The sequence below is a fragment of the Schistocerca cancellata genome, chromosome 10, assembly GCF_023864275.1.
Source record: "Schistocerca cancellata isolate TAMUIC-IGC-003103 chromosome 10, iqSchCanc2.1, whole genome shotgun sequence".
Lineage (NCBI taxonomy): Eukaryota > Metazoa > Arthropoda > Insecta > Orthoptera > Acrididae > Schistocerca > Schistocerca cancellata.
In genome coordinates, this window is record NC_064635.1 from 222,548,712 (window position 1) to 222,572,931 (window position 24,220).

At 41.5% G+C, this 24,220-nt stretch overlaps 1 protein-coding gene across 1 annotated transcript in view; it reads left to right on the plus strand.

Annotated features, from left to right (window-relative positions):
• The window catches only part of LOC126106416 (replication protein A 70 kDa DNA-binding subunit-like), a 77,216-nt gene that overhangs the window by 16,439 nt on the left and 36,557 nt on the right, over positions 1 to 24,220 (plus strand). Inside the window, exons 6-7 of the mRNA XM_049912692.1 lie at positions 19,942 to 20,104; positions 20,998 to 21,202. Coding sequence (XP_049768649.1) covers positions 19,942 to 20,104; positions 20,998 to 21,202 — 368 coding nt within the window. The remainder of the gene's footprint in view (positions 1 to 19,941; positions 20,105 to 20,997; positions 21,203 to 24,220) is intronic.

Consider the following 24,220-nt stretch of genomic DNA (forward strand, 5'->3'; position numbering starts at 1 on the left):
TAGCAAATTTCTGGCTAAAGAAGTTCACATCAACACATTCACATCTAAATAAATTATTTAACAGTTACATTGCAGACCCATACACATTCCCTGATACACTTACACATGGAATAACTTATCTGAAACCTAAAGATCAAGCAGACACAGCAAACCCAGCTAAATATCGCCCCATAACATGCCTACCAACAATATACAAAATATTAACTTCAGTCACTACACAGAAATTAATGACACATACAACACAGAACAAAATTATAAATGAAGAACAAAAAGGCTGTTACAAAGGAGCACGAGGATGTAAAGAGCAACTGATAATAGATGCAGAGGTGACATATCAAGCTAAAACTAAACAAAGGTCGCTACACTACCCATACATTGATTACCAAAAAGCTTTTGATAGTGTACCGCACTCATGGTTACTACAAATATTGGAAATATACAAAGTAGATCCTAAATTGATACAGTTCCTAAACATAGTAATGAAAAATTGGAAAAACACACTTAATATCCAAACAAATTCAAATAATATCACATCACAGCCAATACAGATTAAGCGTGGAATATACCAAGGAGACTTAAGTCCTTTCTGGTTCTGCCTTGCTGTGAACCCACTATCCAACATGCTAAATAATACAAATTATGGATACAATATTACTGGAACATACCCACACAAAATCACACATTTGCTATACATGGATGATCTGAAACTACTGGCAGCAACAAATCAACAACTCAACCAATTACTAAAGATAACAGAAGTATTCAGCAATGATATAAATATGGCTTTTGGAACAGACAAATGTAAGAAAAATAGCATAGTCAAGGGAAAACACACTAAACAAGAAGATTACATATTGGATAACCACAGTGACTGCATAGAAGCGATGGAAAAAACAGATGCCTATAAATATCGAGGGTACAGACAAAAAATAGGAATAGATAAAACAAATATTAAAGAAGAACTAAAAGAAAAATGTAGACAAAGACTAACAAAAATACTGAAAACAGAATTGACAGCAAGAAACAAGACAAAAGCTATAAATACTTATGCTATACCAATATTGACCTACTCATTTGGAGTAGTGAAATGGAGTAACATAGACCTAGAAGCACTCAATACACCTAAACGATCACAATGCCACAAATATAGAATACATCACATACATTCAGCAACAGAAAGATTCACATTAAGCAGAAAGGAAGGAGGAAGGGGATTTATTAACATAAAAAACCTACATTATGGACAGGTAGACAATTTAAGAAAATTCTTTCTAGAACGAGCAGAAACTAGCAAAATACACAAAGCAATCACTCATAAATGCATCGGCTACACCACTGCAATTTCATAGCCACTTCTACAACCCTTTAGATCACATAACATCAACAGATACGAAGAAAGTAAATTGGAAAAAGAAAACACTACATGGCAAGCACCCCTATCATCTAATACAGCCACACATCAATCAAGATGCATCCAACACATGGCTAAGAAAAGGCAATATATACAGTGAGACAGAAGGATTCATGATTGCAATACAGGATCAAACAATAAACACCAGATATTACAGCAAGCATATTATTAAAGATCCCAATACCACAACAGATAAATGCAGACTTTGCAAACAACAAATAGAAACAGTAGATCACATCACAAGCAGATGTACAATACTAGCAAATACAGAATACCCCAAAAGACATGACCATGTAGCAAAAATAATAAATCAACAACTTGCCATACAACATAAACTAATAAAACAACACGTTCCCACATACAAGTATGCACCACAAAATATACTGGAGAATGATGGATACAAATTATACTGGAACAGAACCATTATAAGAGATAAAACAACACCACATAACAAATCTGACATCATACTCACCAATAAAAAGAAGAAATTAACACAACTAATCGAAATATCCATACCCAATACAACAAATATACAAAAGAAAACAGGAGAAAAAATTGAAAAATACATCCAACTGGCTGAGGAAGTCAAGGACATGTGGTATCAGGATAAACTTGACATTATACCAATTATCCTATCAACTACAGGAGTCATACCACACAATATCCACCAGTACATCAATGCAATACAGCTACATCCAAACTTACATATACTACTACAGAAATCTGTAATTATTGATAAATGTTCAATCACCCAAAAGTTCCTAAATGCAATATAACACATACTGTACAGTTAAAGGAAGTCACGCTTGATCAAGGTCCGCGTCACTTTCCATTTTTGACCAGACATAACGTCTGAGAAAAGAAAGGAATAATAATAATAATAATAATAATAATAAGCAACAAACCTAGGAACCAACACAACTGGATACAGATCACAAGTATACACAACATTTATTACCAGATACCCAGAATTAAAATTTTTAACAGAACGACGACGAGCTGATCAGATTTGTGTAATAATAAAAAATAACAGGATACCCCAGTCAGAATTAGAAAACATAAAACAAGTACAACAAATACTGGAACAAAATAATGGGCAATAAGAAGAAGAAGAAGAAGAAGAAGAAAATACAGTAATGGACTCAAACATCCCAGGGCAAACAAACAAAGACCAACACACATAAATTAAACAATCAGAGGAAAACGAAATATTAAGACAGCCACCAGAACAAGCACAAATAGAACACGAAGTGACACACGTTAGATATAGAAGAAAAATTTCAGCTGACATTTATAGAATACAAAGACACAAATACAGACATTAGATCATTCTTGCATAGACCGCCAAATAACCCACAAGTCGAAACAACAATAAAAACTATCAACACAATCATACACAACAAAATAAGTGAAAACACAACTATTGAAAAGTTACAACTACTGGTTTATATAGGAGCACTCACTACACTAAATATACATACTAGGCAGAGATCAGAATCAACAAACATACAGAAGAAACCCACAAAACCTGCTTGGCAACGCAGGCTACAGATCAGAATAGAAAAACTGAGAAGACATCAGACAGCTGACACAATGTATAAGAAATGAAATGTCAGGAAAAAAAGAAAAAGGTTAGGTAAAATCTCACAAGAAGAAGCGATAGAGCAATTAGATGAAAAGAAGCAGAAATTACAAGCATTGGCCAAACGACTTAGAAGATACAAAAAAGTGAAAATAGAAGGAAACAAAACCAAACATTCAACACAAACCAAAAGAAATTTTACCAGACAATAGATAACACACACATTAAAATAGACAATCCACCAAACATAACAGACATGGAACACTTCTGGAGCAACATATGGTCAAACCCGGTACAACATAACAGGCATACACGGTGGATACAAGCAGAAACAGATACATACAAGATGATACCACAAATGCCTGAAGTGATAATTTTGCAACATGAAGTCACCCAAGCAATTAATTCTACTCACAATTGGAAAGCCCCTGGAAAAGATAAAATAGCAAATTTCTGGCTAAAGAAGTTCACATCAACACATTCACATCTAACTAAATTATTTAACAGTTACATTGCAGACCCATACACATTCCCTGATACACTTACACATGGAATAACTTATCTGAAACCTAAAGATCTAGCAGACACAGCAAACCCAGCCAAATATCGCCCCATAACATGCCTACCAACAATATACAAAATATTAACTTCAGTCATTACACAGAAATTAATGACACATACAACACAGAACAAAATTATAAATGAAGAACAAAAAGGCTGTTTCAAAGGAGCATGAGGATGTAAAGAGCAACTGATAATAGATGCAGAGGTGACATATCAAGCTAAAACTAAACAAAGGTCGCTACACTACGCATACATTGATTACCAAAAAGCTTTCGATAGTGTACCGCACTCATGGTTACTACAAATATTGGAAATATACAAAGTAGATCCTAAATTGATACAGTTCCTAAACATAGTAATGAAAAGTTGGAAAACCACACTTAATATCCAAACAAATTCAAATAATATCACATCACAGCCAATACAGATTAAGCGTGGAATACACCAAGGAGACTCATTAAGTCCTTTCTGGTTCTGCCTTGCTGTGAACCCACTATCCAACATGCTAAATAATACAAATTATGGATACAATATTACTGGAACATATCCACACAAAATCACACATTCGCTATACATGGATGATCTAAAACTACTGGCAGCAATAAATCAACAACTGAATCAATTACTAAAGATAACAGAAGTATTCAGCAATGATATAAATATGGCTTTTGGAACAGACAAATGTAAGAAAAATAGCATAGTCAAGGGAAAACACACTAAACAAGAAGATTACATATTGGATAACCACAGCGACTGCATAGAAGCGATGGAAAAAACAGATGCCTATAAATATCTAGGGTACAGACAAAAAATAGGAATAGATAATACACTTGACATTATACCAATTACACTATCAAGTACAGGAGTCATACCACACAATGTCCACCAGTACATCAATGCAATACAGCTACATCCAAACTTATATATAGAACTACAGAAATCCGTAATTATTGATGAATGTTCAATCACCCAAAAGTTCCTAAATGCAATATAACATATACTGTACAGTTAAAAGGAAGTCACGCTTGATCAAGATCCAAGTCACTTTCCATTTTTGACCAGACATAACGTCTGAGAAAAGAAATAATAATAATAATAATAATAATAATAATAATAATAATAATAATAATAATTATTATTATTATTATTATTATTATTATTATTATTATTATTATTATTATTATTATTATTATTATTATTATTATTATTATTATTATTATTATTATTATTGACTTTTTTTTTTCTCAGACTTAAGTCTGGTTAAAAATGGAATGTGACGCGGACCTCGGTCAAGCGTGACTTCCTTGTAACTGTATGGTATATGTTATATTGCATTTAGGAACTTTCGGGTAATTGAACATGTATCAATAATTACAGATTTTTGTAGTTGTATATATATGTTTGGATGTAGCTGTATTGCATTGATGTACTGGTGAATATTGTGAGGTATGACTCCTGTAGTTGATAGTATAATTGGGATAATGTCGACTTTATCCTGATGCCACATGTCCTTGACTTCCTCAGCCAGTTGGATGTATTTTTCAATTTTTTCTCCTGTTTTCTTCTGTATATTTGTTGTGTTGGGTATGGATATTTCAATTAGTTGTGTTAATTTCTTCTTTTTATTGGTGAGTATGATGTCAGGTTTGTTATGTGGTGTTGTTTTATCTGTTATAATCGTTCTGTTCCAGTATAATTTGTATTCATCATTCTCCAGTACATTTTGTGGTGTGTACTTGTATGTGGGAACGTGTTGTTTTATTATTATTATTATTATTATTATTATTATTATTATTATTATCTATTACTGGAACATAGCCACACAAAATCACACATTTGCTATACATGGATGATCTAAAACTACTGGCAGCAACAAATCAACAACTCAACCAATTACTAAAGATAACAGAAGTATTCAGCAATGATATAAATATGGCTTTTGGAACAGACAAATGTAAGAAAAATAGCATAGTCAAGGGAAAACACACTAAACAAGAAGATTACGTATTGGATAACCACAGCGACTGCATAGAAGCGATGGAAAAAACAGATACCTATAAATATCTAGGATACAGACAAAAAATAGGAATAGATAATACAAATATTAAAGAAGAACTAAAAGAAAAATATAGACAAAGACTAACAAAAATACTGAAAACAGAATTGACAGCAAGAAACAAGACAAAAGCTATAAATACTTATGCTATACCAGTATTGACCTACTCATTTGGAGTAGTGAAATGGAGTGACACAGACCTAGAAGCACTCAATACACTTACACGATCACAATGCCACAAATATAGAATACATCACATACATTCAGTAACAGAAAGATTCACATTAAGCAGAAAGGAAGGAGGAAGGGGATTTATCGACATAAAAAACCTACATTATGGACAGGTAGACAATTTAAAAAAATTCTTTATAAAACGAGCAGAAACTAGCAAAATACACAAGGCAATCACTCACGTAAATACATCGGCTACACCATTGCAATTTCATAACCACTTCTACAACCCTTTAGATCACATAACATCAACAGATACAAAGAAAGTAAATTGGAAAAAGAAAACAGTACATGGCAAGCACCCATATCATCTAACACAGCCACACATAGATCAAGACGCATCCAACACATGGCTAAGAAAAGGCAATATATACAGTGAGACGGAAGGATTCATGATTGCAATACAGGATCAAACAATAAACACCAGATATTACAGCAAGCATATTATTAAAGATCCCAATACCACAACAGATAAATGCAGACTTTGCAAACAACAAATGGAAACAGTAGATCACATCACAAGCGGATGTACAATACTAGCAAATACAGAATACCCCAGAAGACATGACAATGTAGCAAAAATAATACATCAACAACTTGCCATAAAACATAAACTAATAAAACAACACGTTCCCACATACAAGTACACACCACAAAATGTACTGGAGAATGATGAATACAAATTATACTGGAACAGAACGATTATAACAGATAAAACAACACCACATAACAAACCTGACATCATACTCACCAATAAAAAGAAGAAATTAACACAACTAATTGAAATATCCATACCCAACACAACAAATATACAGAAGAAAACAGGAGAAAAAATTGAAAAATACATCCAACTGCCTGAGGAAGTCAAGGACATTGGCATCAGGATAAAGTCAACATTATACCAATTATATTATCAACTACAGGAGTCATACCTCACAATATCCACCAGTACATCAATGCAATACAGCTACATCCAAACATATATATACAACTACAAAAATCTGTAATTATTGATACATGTTCAATGACCCGAAAGTTCCTAAATGCAATATAACATATACCATACAGTTACAAGGAAGTCACGCTTGACCGAGGTCCGCGTCACATTCCATTTTTATCCAGACTTAAGTCTGAGGAAAAAAAAGATGATAATAATAATAATAATAATAATAATAATAATAATAATAATAATAATAATAATAATAATAATATTCCTCTGTTTTAACATTAAAAAATCGTAAATATTACGTTTGACCTTTTATTCCATTTTATCATCCTGGTCTTCATTTATGCTCTCCATATACTTCTTCTGCCTCAGTCATAATACGTAATTCACATAGTTAAGGCTTAAAACAATCACCACTTAAGTTAGTTCAAATCTTCATGAATTGTTTCACACTAAAAAATCTGACTTTTACTCACAATGATTTTACTGTGCTAGTGTGTGGCAAATGATGACTTTGCTTTTTACAAACGTACATATTATCATTTTTAATTGCTGCAGTTACTTAACATTGTGGCCCCTGACATATTGAAGACTGCTCATAGTTTTGTGAGAACCTCGTTGTCGCTGTGTGGTTCACTGTGCTGGTTAATGTCGTTGCAGGGGCATGGTTCGCTATGCTGGTTCCTTGTCAGTGCTCGGTGTGTACCCTCCTGCATATTGTGACATGTGACGTCAGTTTCTTCACAATCAATTTAAATTTTCATGTATAGATTTCAATTTATTCTCATGTTCTGAACATGTTATTTCACAAAAAACTTGTTTCTAATGACAAATAATTACCACACACATCCTTTTTTGTTCCTCACATACTTAGGATTCCAGATATTTCTATAATTCCAATCAAATTGCTTCACTCTGTGTACTAGCCTCCACTCGTCTCTGAAACATAATCTAGAGAACCCCCAAAACAAAGGATATTTCACCTAAGGGTCCCTGTGCGTTATTACAACCGAAAAGGAACAGGACTAGATAGTGAAATTTTCAAAAACTGGTTTCACACATATTTTGTACCCCAAGTTCAGTGATATCTAGAGGAGAAAGGATTGCCCCAGAAGGCTGATGTACTGCTTGTAATGTCCCTTCACATCCCAATGAGAGGATTCTCATATCCAGTTATGGTCTCATCGTAACAAATTTTTACCTCCTGACATGACTGTGATTATGCAACCAATGGATCAAGGCGGAATTGCATCAGTAAAACAATGCTACCTGTCTGGTCTACTGAGAATGCTAATTGATGAAGATGATTTGGTGGCATTCTGGGAGTAGTTGATATTTCTAGATACTATACACAGGATTTGTGATCCCAAATAGGAAGCCAAACCACATAAACTAATTCAGTCATGGAGGAAAATTCTTTCAGATGTATAAGAAAGAGGTTTCAGGGTTTATGTTAAAGAAATAACATCTGCACAAATAATAAATCTGGCAGCAGGTTGAAATGGTTTTGAAGGTGTCAATCAAGAAAACTTGAATGAGTGGCTGAAGATAGACTTGTGTACACACAGCTTCCATTACATGAGTTTTGCCAAAATTGTGACTGCTGCTTCGCGAGAGAATGGAAAAGACAGTGGCATCATTGTACTGCATTGCACTGTTGATGCTCTCCTCGATTATATGGGCCACAGTGGGGTTTCAGTATAATGACATTACTGCTGCAAGAAAAATTCCAAATGCCATACGAAAACATACCAACTCCACTCAGAAGCTGACCAACATCACAGGCAATTTTAAGATATAAACAGGCTTACAGTACCTATACATAGAATTTGGATAAACTTACGAACAAAGAACACATGTTCGAAAGTATCCCAATTATTTGTGCATATTCTCTCTCACCTTACCCTAAGTTATAGGGAGTATACTGTAAACAAATTAATTTTTAAATTTTCTTTTCTTTAACTGAACGTCTGAAAAATGGAATGTATTTCAACACTCAAGAATTACAAGCTTATTGGTGAAGTATTCTTAAGACCAGAGAGATTCTTTTTTAAAAAAAGATGTTTCATCGTACATTTGAAAATATAGGTTTCTTTTAAACTATTTATTAGGCTACCTTCTGAATGGTGTGTACCAAGGCCAAGGATATGAGACCAATCAGTCTGTCCTCCATCGTTCTCAAAATATTGGAAAAACTGGTTAATGTATATGTTGGGGAGAGGAAGCTAAGTAGGGTCCCTCTACACCTGAACCAACACGCATACCAACCATGTAAATCCCAACTCGTTGGGAAGGTGGAAAAAGCACTTCACTTCCAAGGAATAGCCCTCTGCATCTTCCTGGATATCGAGGGGCCCTTCAGTAATACGACCTTAGATTCCATGGTAAGCGCAGCAGAGGTGCATGACCTGGGGACCACTATATGTAGGTGGACCAGGGCCATGCTTAGTGGAAGGAAGGTAGAGGCTACCGTGATGAATGAAAAGATAGTAATCGAGACCACTAGAGGCTGCCCACAAGGAGGAGTTTTGTCTCCTCTATTGTGGAATCTAGTGGTAAATGAACTCATTGAGGGACTAAATACCAGACAATGCTTCTGCCAAGGATATGCAGATGACCTTGTCATAGTAATACTTGGCAAATTCACTGACTCAGTCAGGAATATGGCACAAGGAGGGTTGGACATCGTGTGAAATTGGTGCATTAAACAGGATCTGAGAGTCAATCCTAAGAAGACTGTCGTGGTGCCATTTACGAAAAGACATATTCAGCATGCAAGTTGGAATCTAAAGCTCTTTGATGAAACTCTACCTGTGAAGGGGACAGTGAAATATCTAGGGGTAACCTTGGATGAGAAGCTAACTTGGACCACTCATATTAAGAGTATCTGCTCCAAGGCAAAAAGTACTTTAGTGAGTACTAGGAGGGCTTGTGGCAAAAACTGGGCCTTAAGCCCCAGGGATATGCACTGGATATACACCACAGTGGTTTGACCTAGGCTTTCCTATGGGGCTGTAGTGTGGTGGAAGAAGATGGAAGAGCGGGTTGTTGCTAAAGAGCTTGCTAAGGTGCAGAGATTGGCCTTCTTAGCCATAACTGGCGGAATTAGCAGCACACCAACTGCTGGAATGGAAGCTGTGCTAGATATGCCTCCTTTGGGTTAAGATGGAGGCAGCTGCTGGGGTGCACAGACTTAAAATGGGGTCTCATTCGGGTATCCAGAATCACACACTAACATAGTGAGTGAGGTAAATATAGGTATGGCTGGAGAAATGCCTGCCGACTATATAACAACTCTCAACTGCTTCGACAAACCTTACAATGTAATAATCGGAAGAAGGGAGCAGCGGGAGAAAACAGTTCGACACCGTACGGGGGGACATTGTTCGGTTCACCGATGGGTCGAAAACAGACCGAGGCGTCCCCCCTGCAGGTCCGGGGATTAGAATAGGCCCGAGGTATTCCTGCCTGTCGTAAGAGGCGACTAAAAGGAGTCCATCCCCCTCACGGGGGTAGTTAGCGCCTGCGTCCGGAGACGGACGGTTCCACGACCTATAATTGTGGTCTTTCTGGTTTTTCACTTCTCGTTTCTTCCTTCCTTTTGTTGGTTCCTTTCTTTGCTCTTCTCCACCTCACTGTCTTTCTTACTCTTTCCCTTGACTTCTCCTTGCCTTCTCATTGCCTTCTTCTCCTTGCCTTCTCATTGCCTTCTTCTCCTTGCCTTCTCATTGCCTTCTTCTCCTTGCCTTCTCATTGCCTTCTTCTCCTTGCCTTCTCATTGCCTTCTTCTCCTTGCCTTCTCATTGCCTTCTTCTCCTTGCCTTCTCTGGTCTCCGCCTCGGCGTTTGAGACAGTCTGTCTCTTTCTCCCTCTCTCTCTTCTTTTTCCTCTTCTTCCTTCCTCCCTGTGCGTGCCTGAAGGCCGACCCACGCGTTCGCACGCGTAGCCGGTGACGGGGTAACGCGTAAGTCCCCGCCCTGGGTAGACATGTAAGGCACGCGCGTACCCCCTGGTAAAGGCCAGGCCCGGGGAGGGGTGATTGCCTGAGCTGATACCTTCTGACCATGCCGATTGGTCCCTCCGTCTGTTTCTCGGGAGGTGTGACCTGAGGTGTAAACATTCACCTAAGGCGGGAGTGCCCTCCGAGAGGGTCCCCACAAGGAAGGAGCGCGCCATCGGAGACGCTGGCAATCATGGGGGATTCCTCCGCAATGGATTCTACTCCATCGCTTTCGACTTCTGCCCAAAAACGGAAACGTGACCAGCCACCAGTGACAAAAGTACTACCGCCTGCCCCACAGTTCCTCGTCGTTTCTCGATCTGAGGACGGAAAGGATTTTTCCTCTGTCAACCCTTTCGTTATCCAGAAGGGCGTAGATGCCATAGCCGGATCTGTCAAATCTTGTACCAGGTTGCGTAACGGTACCTTATTACTAGAAACCGAGAGTGCCTTTCAGGCACAAAAACTGCTTCGGGCCACACTCCTGTACACGTTCCCTGTCCGGGTGGAGGCCCACCGAACTTTGAATTCGTCTCGTGGTGTAGTCTATACTAGCTCCCTCGACGGATTGACTGACGAGGAGATTCAATCTTTCCTCGCTGAGCAGGGCGTGACGGCTGTCCATAGGGTCATGAAAAAGGTCAACAATGACCTTGTACCGACCCGGACACTTTTCTTGACCTTTGATAGTGTTAAGCTGCCATCGCGCATCAAGGCGGGCTACGAGGTTATTTCTGTTCGCCCCTATGTCCCGACACCTACGCGCTGCTACCAGTGTCAGCGTTTCAATCACACTCAACAGTCTTGTTCCAAGGCGGCTAAATGTGTAACTTGTGGCAGGGATGCCCATGAGGGTGACTGTCCACCTCCGTCTCCTCGTTGTGTGAACTGTCAGGGTGACCATGCCGCATCCTCCCGCGACTGTCCTGTCTATAAGGAAGAACGCTGTATCCAAGAAATTCGGGTCAAAGAGAAAGTGTCCACCTCAGCTGCTCGCAAGCTATTGGCTAGTAGGAAGCCCGCGCTGCTCCCAGCGGGGAAATACAGTACTGTCCTCGCCTCTCCTCGGACTACCAGGGAGGTAGCAACCCAGACATGCGATCTGACCTTCAGCACCACGGTCGTCCGTTCAGCCAGTGCTAAGATTGCGCGGTCGACGTCTCCTCTTCCTCCCATCACCCCACAGACACCAGCCCCTTCATCAGCTTCTGCTAAGACGAAGACCCCGAAGACAGATGCACGGGCCTTCAAGAAGGAACCATCCCGTGCAGACTTCCTACGTTCCTCGACCTCCCAGCCTTCGACCGGTACTTCCTCCAAACGTCCTTCCAAAAAGGCTCATAGGAAGCACAGTTCTCCTTCTCCGCCATGGCGCATTTCTTCTCCTGCGGCACCCAGCGGTTTCCGCCCCAGGCCGTCATCCGTTTCGCCTGGCCGCACCGCTGGTAGCCGTACATCTGGCCGTTCACCGGCGGAGGAAGCTCCCCCTCCCGGCCATCCTCCCGAGATGGCCGATGAACCTATGGACCCAATGGACGATGACTGTCCGCCTACTGATAGCGGCGGCGGTGCTCGCTCGAAGCCATGCCCTCAGTGGCCTTCGAGGTGACCCCTTTTTTCATCTTCCTTTTCTTACGATGGCACTTATTCACTGGAATATTCGCAGCATTCGCTCCAACCGAGAGGACTTGAAGTTGCTGCTCCGCTTGCACCGTCCGCTCGTCGTAGCCCTCCAGGAAACGAAGCTACGCCCATGCGATCAAATTGCCTTGGCACACTACACCTCTGTGCGTTTTGACCTACCCCCTGTGGTAGGTATCCCAGCTCATGGAGGGGTTATGTTGCTGGTCCGGGATGATATTTACTACGATCCCATCACGTTGCACACCGGCCTGCAGGCAGTTGCCATCCGCATTACTCTCCCCGCTTTTACGTTTTCCTTTTGTACCGTTTACGCTCCATCGTCATCTGCCGTTACCAGGGCAGACATGATGCAACTTATTGCTCAGCTACCTGCACCATTTTTGTTAACTGGAGACTTCAATGCCCACCATCCCCTTTGGGGCTCTCCAGCATCCTGCCTGAGGGGCTCCTTGTTAGCAGACCTTTTCAACCAGCTCAATCTTATCTGCCTCAATACTGGCGCCCCTACTTTTCTTTCGGACACATCTCACACCTATTCCCATTTAGACCTCTCTATATATACTCCCCAACTTGCACGCCGGTTTGAGTGGTATGCACTTGCTGATACATATTCGAGCGACCACTTCCCGTGTGTTATCCATCTCCTGCAGCATACCCCCTCTCCGTGCTCCTCTAGTTGGACCATCTCCAAGGCAGACTGGGGGCTCTTCTCTTCCAGGGCGACCTTTCAGGATCAAATCTTCACAAGCTGCGATCGTCAGGTCGCACACCTCACGGAAGTCATTCTCGCTGCTGCTGAATATTCCATCCCTCACCCTACTTCTTCTCCACGTCGCGTACCAGTCCCCTGGTGGACCGCAGCATGTAGAGACGCTTTACGTGCTCGTCGACGTGCTTTACGCACCTTTAAACGCCACCCTACAGTGGCGAATTGTATTAATTATAAACGATTACGTGCTCAGTGTCGTCGTATTATTAAAGAAAGCAAGAAAGCCAGCTGGGCTGCTTTCACAAGCACCTTCAACAGTTTTACTCCTTCTTCTGTTGTCTGGGGTAGCCTGCGCCGGCTATCTGGCACTAAGGTCCACTCCCCAGTTTCTGGCTTGAAGGTCGCGAATGACGTCCTTGTAGCCCCTGAGGCTGTCTCCAATGCCTTCGGCCGCTTTTTCGCAGAGGTTTCGAGCTCCGCTCATTACCACCCTGCCTTCCTCCCCCGCAAACAGGCAGAGGAGGCTACCCCACCTAACTTCCGCTCCTCGAATTGTGAAAGTTATAATGCCCCATTCACCATGCGGGAACTCGAAAACGCACTTGGCCGATCACGGTCCTCCGCTCCAGGGCCTGATTCTATTCATATTCAGATTCTGAAGAACCTTTCTCCTGCGGGTAAAGGTTTTCTTCTTCGTACATACAATCGCATCTGGATTGAGGGACATGTTCCCGCATGCTGGCGCGAATCTATTGTTGTCCCGATTCCTAAGCCGGGGAAGGACAAGCACTTGCCTTCCAGTTATCGACCTATCTCGCTTACCAGCTGTGTCTGTAAAGTGATGGAGCGAATGGTTAACTCTCGATTGGTTTGGCTGCTCGAGTCTCGACGCCTACTTACCAATGTACAATGTGGATTTCGTAGGCGCCGCTCTGCTGTTGACCATCTGGTTACCTTGTCGACCTTCATTATGAATAACTTCTTGCGGAAGCGCCCGACCGCGGCTGTGTTCTTTGATTTGGAGAAGGCTTACGACACCTGTTGGAGGGCGGGCATTCTCCGCACCATGCATACATGGGGCCTTCGCGGTCGCCTCCCTCTTTTTATTCGTTCCTTTTTAATGGATCGACAGTTCAGGGTACGTGTGGGTTCTGTCCTGTCAGACACCTTTCGCCAGGAGAATGGGGTGCCACAGGGCTCAGTTTTGAGCGTCGCTCTCTTCGCCCTCGCGATCAATCCAATAATGGATTGCCTCCCAGCTGATGTATCAGGCTCCCTTTTCGTGGACGATTTTACCATCTATTGCAGCGCGCAGTGTACACGTGTCCTGGAGCGCTGTCTTCAGTGTTTTCTTGACCGTCTTTACTCCTGGAGTGTCGCCAATGGCTTCCGTTTTTCTGCCGAGAAGACGGTCTGTATTAACTTCTGGCGCTACAAAGAGTTTCTCCCACCGTCCTTACGACTCGGTCCCGTTGCTCTCCCAATCGTGGAGACAACCAAATTTTTAGGCCTTACCTTTGACAGGAAACTTAGCTGGTCTCCACATGTGTCATATTTGGCCGCCCGTTGTACCCGTTCTTTAAATGTCCTCCGTGTTCTCAGTGGTATGTCGTGGGGAGCGGATCGAACCGTCCTACTTCGTCTATATCGGTCGATCGTCCGCTCCAAGCTGGATTATGGGAGCTTCGTATACTCCTCTGCACGGCCATCCATCTTACGCTGCCTCAACTCCATACAACATCGGGGTTTACGACTTGCGATCGGAGCATTTTATACTAGTCCCGTAGAGAGTCTTCATGCTGACGCTGGCGAATTGCCACTCACCTACCGGCGCGATATACTGCTTTGTCGGTATGCCTGTCGGCTACTGTCCATGCCCGACCATCCGTCTTATCGTTCCTTTTTTGACGACTCTCTTGACCGTCAATACGGGTTGTATGTCTCTGCCCTGCTACCCCCTGGAGTTCGCTTTCGTCGCCTCCTTCAACACCTTAATTTTTCACTCCCTGCAACCTTTTGAGTGGGCGAGAGCCACACGCCACCTTGGCTCCAGGCTCAGGTCCGCGTTCACCTTGACCTCAGCTCGCTCCCAAAAGAGGTTACCCCCGGTTCGGTCTACCACTCCCGTTTTTTGGAACTTCGTTCGAAGTTCATCAACATGACTTTAATTTATACAGATGGCTCTAAGACCAATGACGGGGTCGGGTGTTCCTTTATTGTCGGGGCACAAAGTTTCAAATACCGGCTCCATGGCCATTGTTCGGTCTTCACAGCTGAGCTCTTTGCCCTCTACCAGGCTGTTCTTTACATCTGCCGCCACCGACATTCTGCTTATGTCATCTGCTCCGACTCCCTGAGCGCCATCCAGAGCCTCAGTGATCCGTACCCGGTTCACCCTTTCGTACACCGGATCCAACACTCTCTTCAGCAGCTGGTGGACATCGGTTCTCCGGTTAGCTTTATGTGGGTTCCTGGCCATGTCGGTAACCCTGGGAACGAAGCTGCAGATGCCGCGGCCAAGGCTGCGGTCCTCCAGCCTCGGACAGCTTCTTGTTGTGTCCCTTCGTCCGATTTTAGCAGGGTCATTTGTCGGCGCATTGTGTCGCTGTGGCATGCCGATTGGGCTGCACTTACAGACAACAAGCTTCGGGCCTTAAAACCTCTTCCCGTGGCTTGGACGTCCTCCTCACGCCCTTCTAGGCGGGAGGAGGTAGTTTTGGCCCGGTTAAGAATTGGACACTGCCGGTTCAGCCATCGCCATCTGCTGACGGCTGCGCCAGCACCCTTCTGCCCATGTGGGCACTTGCTGACGGTTCGACACATTTTAATGTCCTGTCCATATTTTAACACACTGCATCTAGATCTTAACCTGCCAAGTACTTTCGATGCCATTTTAGCGGATGACCCACGAGCAGTTGCTCGTGTTCTTCGTTTTATCAATTTGACAAACCTCTCTCAGGACATTTGATGATGCTGTTTTTTAATCCTATGCCTGTCAGTCTGTCTTTTATCGTGTTTTCCCTTTTAGTTGTTGTTGTCCACTTGTGCCTCGCGGTGCATTCTTAGAGTAGTCAGGGCGCTAATGACCATTGAAGTTGTGCGCCCTAAAACCACAAAAAAAAAAAAAAAAAAAAAAGACCGAGGTGTTGGGGCAGGGTTGTACGGGGTTCAGCCGAGACTGGAGAGCAGCATCTCTCTAGGGAAACTCACCTCTGTAATCCAAGCTGAAATTACTGCAATCGAGGCATGTGTGGAGGAGAATATCCATAGGTGCTACAGTGACTGTAGCATCTACATCTAATCAGACAGCCCTGAAATCATTGACAGCTCCTGCAACAAGATCTAAAATTGTTGCAGATTGCCACAGTGCTCTGGTGGAGCAATAGGGTAAACCTAGTGTGGGTCCCTGGCCAGTCAGGGATCTGCGGCAATGAACAAGCCGATAGATTGGCTAGGATGGGGGCAACAACTCCATTTATTGGACCGGAACCTGTCCTGACAATCACCAAGGCTAAGATCAAATTAGAACTACGGAACTGGCTTAGGAAACAGCACATAGGATATTGGACCGAGGTCCGTAAACAAAAACATGATAAGGTAATGATGCCCAAGCCACGTTTCGAAAGAAGCTCTGTAATCCTTGGATTGAACAGGAAAGAGGTCAAACTAATGACTGGAATAATGACCAGCCATGGGAACTTCAAAAACACCTACACACAATGGGTATAACGGAAGAGGACCCTAAATGTAGGACCTGTTATGAGGGTGAAGAAACTGCATCACACCTAATCTTCGAATGCATAGCATTTGAGAGTAAAAGATACAGAATCTTCGGGACAACTAGACCTGAAGAAATTGTGTCTAACAAATAGCTGGTAGAGGGACTCCTTGCACTATCTAAGGGCACTGGTTGGCTTTACTAGATATACAGGGAGGGATACCGCACAATAAACCTAGTTTCGGTGCGGGCAGTAGCGGGTCAGACGTAAGCTGTTTTAGCTCTCCAGTTAAAATAAATAAATCAGTCAATGTGAACATTTTCTCACATCCATTGTGTCTTAGGTTGTTTTTTCTTAAGGGCATCCTAGATTTTGTGTGAAAATTTTTCCCAGTGTGGTAAGACAGTGAACTGAGCCCTTTTATTATAGAGTATTTTGGGTAAGTTAATGCTGTCTTTATTTCCATTGGCTTGTAGCTTTTAAGCACAAATTTTGTCAGCTAAGGTGGGATTCTAATCATTTTCTGGTATTTTTGTTAGTGTTTCTAGTTCATAAATTGTTTCCTTTAGTTACTGGATATTTTGCTAGTCCCCCAATGCAGGTCTGCGATTAGGATTGCAACAGCTATTATGAATTTGGAGTGAGTAGTTGTGTCGCTAGAAGCTGTTTAATCTGTGCGTTACTAGATTTTTGTGGTTTGAGATTGTAAATTTTATTTCATTATGTTGCTCTTGATAGATTGTGTGGTATTTGTTACAGGCTATTTCATTGCAACTGAAATTTATGTATTTTTTTCTGTGTCTCCAGATCAAACTAGTGTCATCTACATACTGGTATTGTGTAAGAAAATAGTAGCTAGTGCACCAGCAAGTCAATTTTCCATTGTAAAACTGTACTCTGAAACAACAGTTTGAAGATGTCCACATCAAACAGTGCAAAACTTCTTTCCTTGGGTGTAACAGTCATGTACTTAACGGTTGATGAAACTATTTCAATTATCAAACATTATTTACATATACATCATAAAATGAGTTAAATAGTAATGGGGAATTCATTATTGTTTGTGTCTTCAGTCCGAAGACTGGTTTGATGCAGCTCTCCATGCTATTCTATCCTATGCATGACTGTAAATCTACAAATAACTAATGCAACCTATATCCTTCTCTGCCTACTATATTCATATCTCTGTCTCCCTCTGCAATTTTTACCCCTCCTCCCCCTACCCCTCCTCCCCCCTACACCACCACCACCACCACCACCACCACCACCACCACACTTCCCTCCAGGACCTATCAACTGATCCCTTCTTTTGGTTAAATTGTGCCACTAATTTCTTGTCTCGCCAATTCTCTTCAGTACCTCTCATTAGTTACGTGATCTACCCATCTAATCTTAAGCATTCTTCTCTAGCAATACACTTCAAAAGCTGCTATTATCCTCTTTTCGAAGCTGTTTATCTTCCATGTTTCACTTCACTACATGGCTGCACTCCATACAAATACTTTCAGAAAAGACTTCCTAACACTTAAATCAATGTTCACAATTTTTTTTTTTTTTCCGGAAATGCTTTCCTTGCCATTGCCAGTCTACATTTTGAATCCTCTCTACTTCGGCCATCATCAGTCATTTTACTGCCAAAGTAGCAAAACCAGCCTTACTACATTGTGTCTTGTTTGCTAATCTGATTCCCTCAGCATCACTTGATTTAATTCAGCTGCATTCCATTATCCGTCTTCCACTTTTGATGATGATCATCATATATCTACCTATCAAGACGCTGTCCATTCCATTCAACTGCTCTCCCAAGTCCTTTGCTGTTTCTGACAGTTACAATGTCATCGACAAACCTCAAAAAGTTTTTGATTCTTCTCCCTGAACTTCAATTGCTTCTGCAAATATTTCTTGGTTTCCTTTAGTGCTTGCTCAATGTACATATTGAATAACATGGGGGATAGGCTACATTCTTGTCTTACTCTCTTCTGAATCAATGCCTCCCTTTCATGCCTCTCAACTCTTATATATGCCATCTGGTTTCTGTACAACTTGTAAATAGACTTTCGCTCCCGGTATTTTAGCCTCGTTACCTTCAGAATTTCAAAGAGCGTATTCAAGCCAACATTATTGAAAGCTTTCTCAAAGTCTGCAAATGCTACCTTTCCTTAACCTGTCTTTTTTTAAGATAAGTTGTATGGTCGGTATTACCTTGCATGTGCCCACATTTCTCCAGAATCCAGCCTGATCTTCACCAAGGTTGGCTTCTATCAGTTTTTCCATTCTTGTGTAAAGAATTCGTGTTAGTATTTTGCAACCAAGAAATATTAAACCGATAGCTTAGTAATTATTCACGTGCCAGGAACTGCTTTTATTGGAATTACTACACTGTTTTTTAAGTCTGAGGGTATTTCGCCTGCCTCGTACATCTTGCACACCAGACGGAAAAATTTTGTCATGGCCCGCTCTCCCAAGGCTATTAGGAGTCCTGAGAGGATGTCATATACTCCCAGGGCCTTGTTTTGTCATAGTTCCTACAGTGCTCTGTCAACTTCTTGTTGCAGTATCATACCTCCTGTCCATCTTCATCTACATCCTCTTCCATTTCTGTAGTATTGCCTGCAAGTTCATCTCCTGTGTATAGACCCTCTATATACTCCTTCCATCTTTCAGCTTTCTCTTCTTTGATTAGGGCTGACTTTCCATCTGAGCTCTTGATACTCGTGTAGGTGAATCTCTTTTCTCCAAATGCCCTTTCAGTTTCCCTGTAGGCAGTATCTATCTTTCCCTTGGTGATACATGCTTCTGCATCCTTAAATTTGTCCTCTGTTACAGTATTAAAATTAGCATTCCTCATAACTATTTCATATTCAGCTACAGATTATATGTACTATGCTGAGCAGTGTGTGTGTGAAAGACATTCCTGACTAGGTGGTGCCAAACCAATTTTGAAGTGCACACCTTTTGACAACAATCTGTGGGCTTTATAAAAACGGGAAATATTATTACTGAAGTGTATTGCATCCATTAAAATATTTTGTAGAACTAATACGTAATCAGATTTCCATTCAGTTCTGTCTGCTTCCAGGTGGGTAATCAAAGCTCGTGTTGTAAATAAGACACCAATAAAAACTTGGTCAAATGCAAGAGGAGAAGGGAAACTGTTTTCAATGGAATTGGTGGATGAATCTGGGGAGATACGTGCAACAGCGTTTAAGGAACAGTGTGACAAATTTTTTGACCTCATAGAGGTGAGTGAACTGAAACTTTTGTTGAACATAAAATGCAGCAAACCGTGACTAGTCACTTACAAAATATTTGTTTATTTCCCTAAACTAGTTTTTGAGCTTTTTCAGGCTCATTTTGAGATTGGGCATGCCGAAGTTACCGGTTTCTGTGTGATGGGTTCTGGCGTGTGGCAGTATGGACAGTATTGTTAACATACAAATGGCAGCTTTCATTTTCATGGCCCATCAGTCACAGATTTCAGTATAAACACCACCAGACATCTGCTAGCATCCAGCAAGGGTTATACCTTTATCAGAATAACAATGATTGATAGCTAATAGTTAACAACAGGACAACAGCCGTAGAAATGATCAGGAAATGATATTGGTTATGACTCGAAGCCAATACCATTAGTGTTAATTTGTTTTCATTGTATGCTTTGCCTCTGTGTGTAGCCTATTTGTTCTACATGACATAATCTCACAGGTTAGGAAAGAGATTAGGATAATAACAGCCTGCAAGGTGAACTTATTACCGATGAAATGATGGCAGACTTTGATGATTCCCACCTTATAGATGTGACATTTGAAAGTAGGACAGAAATCTCAGTTATTTCAATAAATAAATTTTGTGTGAAGAAATGAAAGCGATGTGTTATGTACCATATATGTTGACACTTCTTAAAATTCTTATTTTGGCTTGTAGCATACCATTGGATAATCTTGGACAAAATAGACAACTAGTATATTACAAAGCAAAGGGTTGCCATGGTTCTTCTAGAAAACAGTTTCATTTTCAGCCTCCTTATTTATGAGTAGTGTGTCACTCTTTGTACGAAATGTTTCTTCTGAAGTGCAATTGTGAAACATGCACACCATTGCTTTCAAATTTATTAATATATTGTAACTTGTTTCAGGTGGATAGAGTGTATTTTATTAGTAGGTGTCAGTTGAAACCAGCAAACAAGAAGTTTACCAGTGTGAATAATGATTACGAAATGGCGTTTACGGGTGAGACAACTGTTGTACCATGTCATGAAGATGTTACTGATATCCCTCACATTACCTTTAATTTCGTACCTCTGAACAAGCTCGCTGAAACTGATCTCACGGCAATTGTCGGTAAGTTACTTTGTGTGAGAGAGCATAATTTTTGTTTTTGAACAGAATCCATTTCATTTCAAGCACTAAGATTTATAGTTAAAGCCAGAATATGAAACTGTAAAATGTGTAAACCTCTAAATGAAATAGAAGAAACTGTAAATAAAACATTTTGGACTGGTAGTGTTCTAAAGCTTGTGTAATTTTCAGAAACATCTTATTTGTATGAGCACCTCTGGTCATCATTTAAAAACTTCATTGTTCAACTGGTTTTGGATTTAGCCCATTGTAGTGGGAAATAACAAGAGGATAAAATGCAGTAAAACAATAAATTGATTGCAAGGCTTTACAATAAAACTTCACAAGAAATTGACAAAATCAAGCAAATATTGGTGTGAGGCTTAAATTGTATTTATCTTCTATGGATTTTCCCCACATAACTGATGTGGTTGTATTTGTATACATCATGAACTGAAAACATTGCATTATGTTTTCTGTACATTTGTACTATAATGTACCTCATGAATAATGTGAACAATACACACTATAAATATGGTAATGGAAATAATTCACAGAATGTAAATGTGGACAGAGTAAAAGTGACAGCTGACTTTATAGTTGAGGCCTTAATTTATCAGTAAGCACTGAAACAAGACTGAGAATTTTGCTGAGCTTTGAAAGTAATGTTTCTCTTGAACTAACAGAAGAACTAACAGAACACGTGTTCATTTACTCGCTTACACGTGCACAGTAATATTGTGCCCTCCGACTGCATTGTACTGGTGGTGAGGGGTCATATCGAGTGAAGTTGATGAGGGTGCAGAGTATTACCGATAGCTGGAAGGGAGTGTCAGCAGGTGCACAGGACAGGAATGGGCCACTGTCGGGCTCACAGTGGTGCAGGCAGGGGGATGTTGGATGTGACACACAGTGATGTGGACGATTGGACTGGGAGGGGGGATAGAACCGCTGTCTTGCAGACAGCATGTCGAGTCTAGAATAAGCTGAGTGAGGGGCCGTGGGGGCAGGAGTGGATGTGTGGGGTTTGGAATGGGTTAGCAGTGACAGAGGCCAGGAGGTTTGTGTGTTGAAAGATGTGTAGTGAGGGCAATTACTGTCTGTTCAGAGAAGTTACTGTTGATGGGACTGGATCCAGATGGCTCGGGCTGTGACCTGCTAGTGGTAGTATTCGTTATAGTCAGCAAATCGTTCCTCCACCAAGGGGTTGACTTTGTCCTCGGCCACAGATTGCTGATGGTTCAATCTTGTGCTTGTGGCCAGCTAGTTACTTATCAGCCCCCCCCCCCCCCCCCCCCACACACACACACACACACACACACACACACACACCACCACCACCACCACCAAAAAAAAGGCTGTGTTATGTGACTGCTTTCACAGATGACCTGCCTCCGATGGGGTGAGATGCACCTGTGGTGGATTTATGTTGTGCTTCACTAGTGTGTGGGACAGGTCTCGCACCCAGGTCTCACGTGGGTATGACTGGTTGCTCGAAGGGTTCGGAGTAGCTGTGACGTTAGGTGGACATGGTGTTATGATTCTCGTAGTCAGTCTTTATGATGGCAGATGGCCAATACTAAATAGAAACACATATTGCAGGTTTAGCAGTGAAGTTGGTAAGGAGCTGGCTGCATAGTCTGTACCTGCAATGACTGAAATAATTAGTAGTCATAGGTAAAAAATAATATATATAGTACTTAACTTGTCTTACAGCTTTCGTCATATGCTGCATACGTATAATTACAAACAGATATCTAAAGAGGTATTACTTATGCCATACTTGACTAAGCGCCTTGTTAGAGGTTGCTTCCTATCAGTTGAAGGCTATGCTACATTCCTAGTTCACGTCCCGAGCAAGAGTGGATGAGAGCTCACTAGATACTTGTCACAAGCCGCGGAGCAGCCCTAGTCGCGACTCACGGTTCCAGCAATATCTATTATGGACTGGGGCCGATATCTGCAACCCCAAACAAGTGTGGTATCGAACGTTGATACTACACATTGTTTTCTAGACTGGGTGGACGGCAGAATACCTTTTGGGAGACAGGAGTGTCTCGTGTCTCGTGACACAGTCCGCAGCTCGTGGTCTTGCGGTTGCGTTCTCGCTTCCCGAGCATGGGATCCCGGGTTCGATTCCCAGCGGGTTCAGGGATTTTCACCTGCCTCGAGATGACTGGGTGTTTGTGTTTTCATCATCATCCAGGAAAGTGGCAAAATTGGACTGAGCAAAGGTTGGGAAATTGTACGGGTGCTGATAACTGCGCAGTTGATCGCCACACAAACCACACGTCATCATCATCATCATCTCGTGACACAGTTCACAGGAGCATTTATCGTCAGTCACTTTTCCTTCTAACCATACTTGCTCCCTTTCTCCGGTCACCCATTCCGTCGTATATGGTCTTTCACCTCAATTGGGCTGCAGTGTCTGTACAGTGTAGTCGGTCAAGACATTGTGGCTGTTTGAGGTGTATGTGAATTCTATTTCCTCAGGAGGAAGATGTGTCCTAAAGCTCAAGGTGTACTGATGTACTCAGTCTTGTGCATGTATTGGTGACTTGACACCTCAACTGTGCGCTAACGTAATACTTGTGATATAAGCTTAGTGTTTTATAGTAGCAACAGCTCACAAAATTAGTCTCTGCAAATGTATCCTCCGTTGGCTTGTATGCATGTCTATTCAGGGGTTGCTAATGCAACTTGCAAACATGTGCCTAGACCACTTCATTTGTGAGCAAAAACAGCTGAGAGATGAGTGACAGGAATGCGAGACAAGGGCAAAGTGTCGCATAGTTCCTCTAATTTCCTCTTCAGAAGTAAGTATGCACGCTACATTGTACAGAACTGATAGTTTGGTCACAGTTAAAAGATAAAACAGTGTGTAAATAACTAAATATGACTACTATGTTAACAGTAATAAGTAACGAAACACTTCACCTCCCTGTAGTTTTCCTACCACTTCATTGGATGGTTGTTTCTCATAAATGAGACTTAAGGTATGTACTGCATAGCACCCAC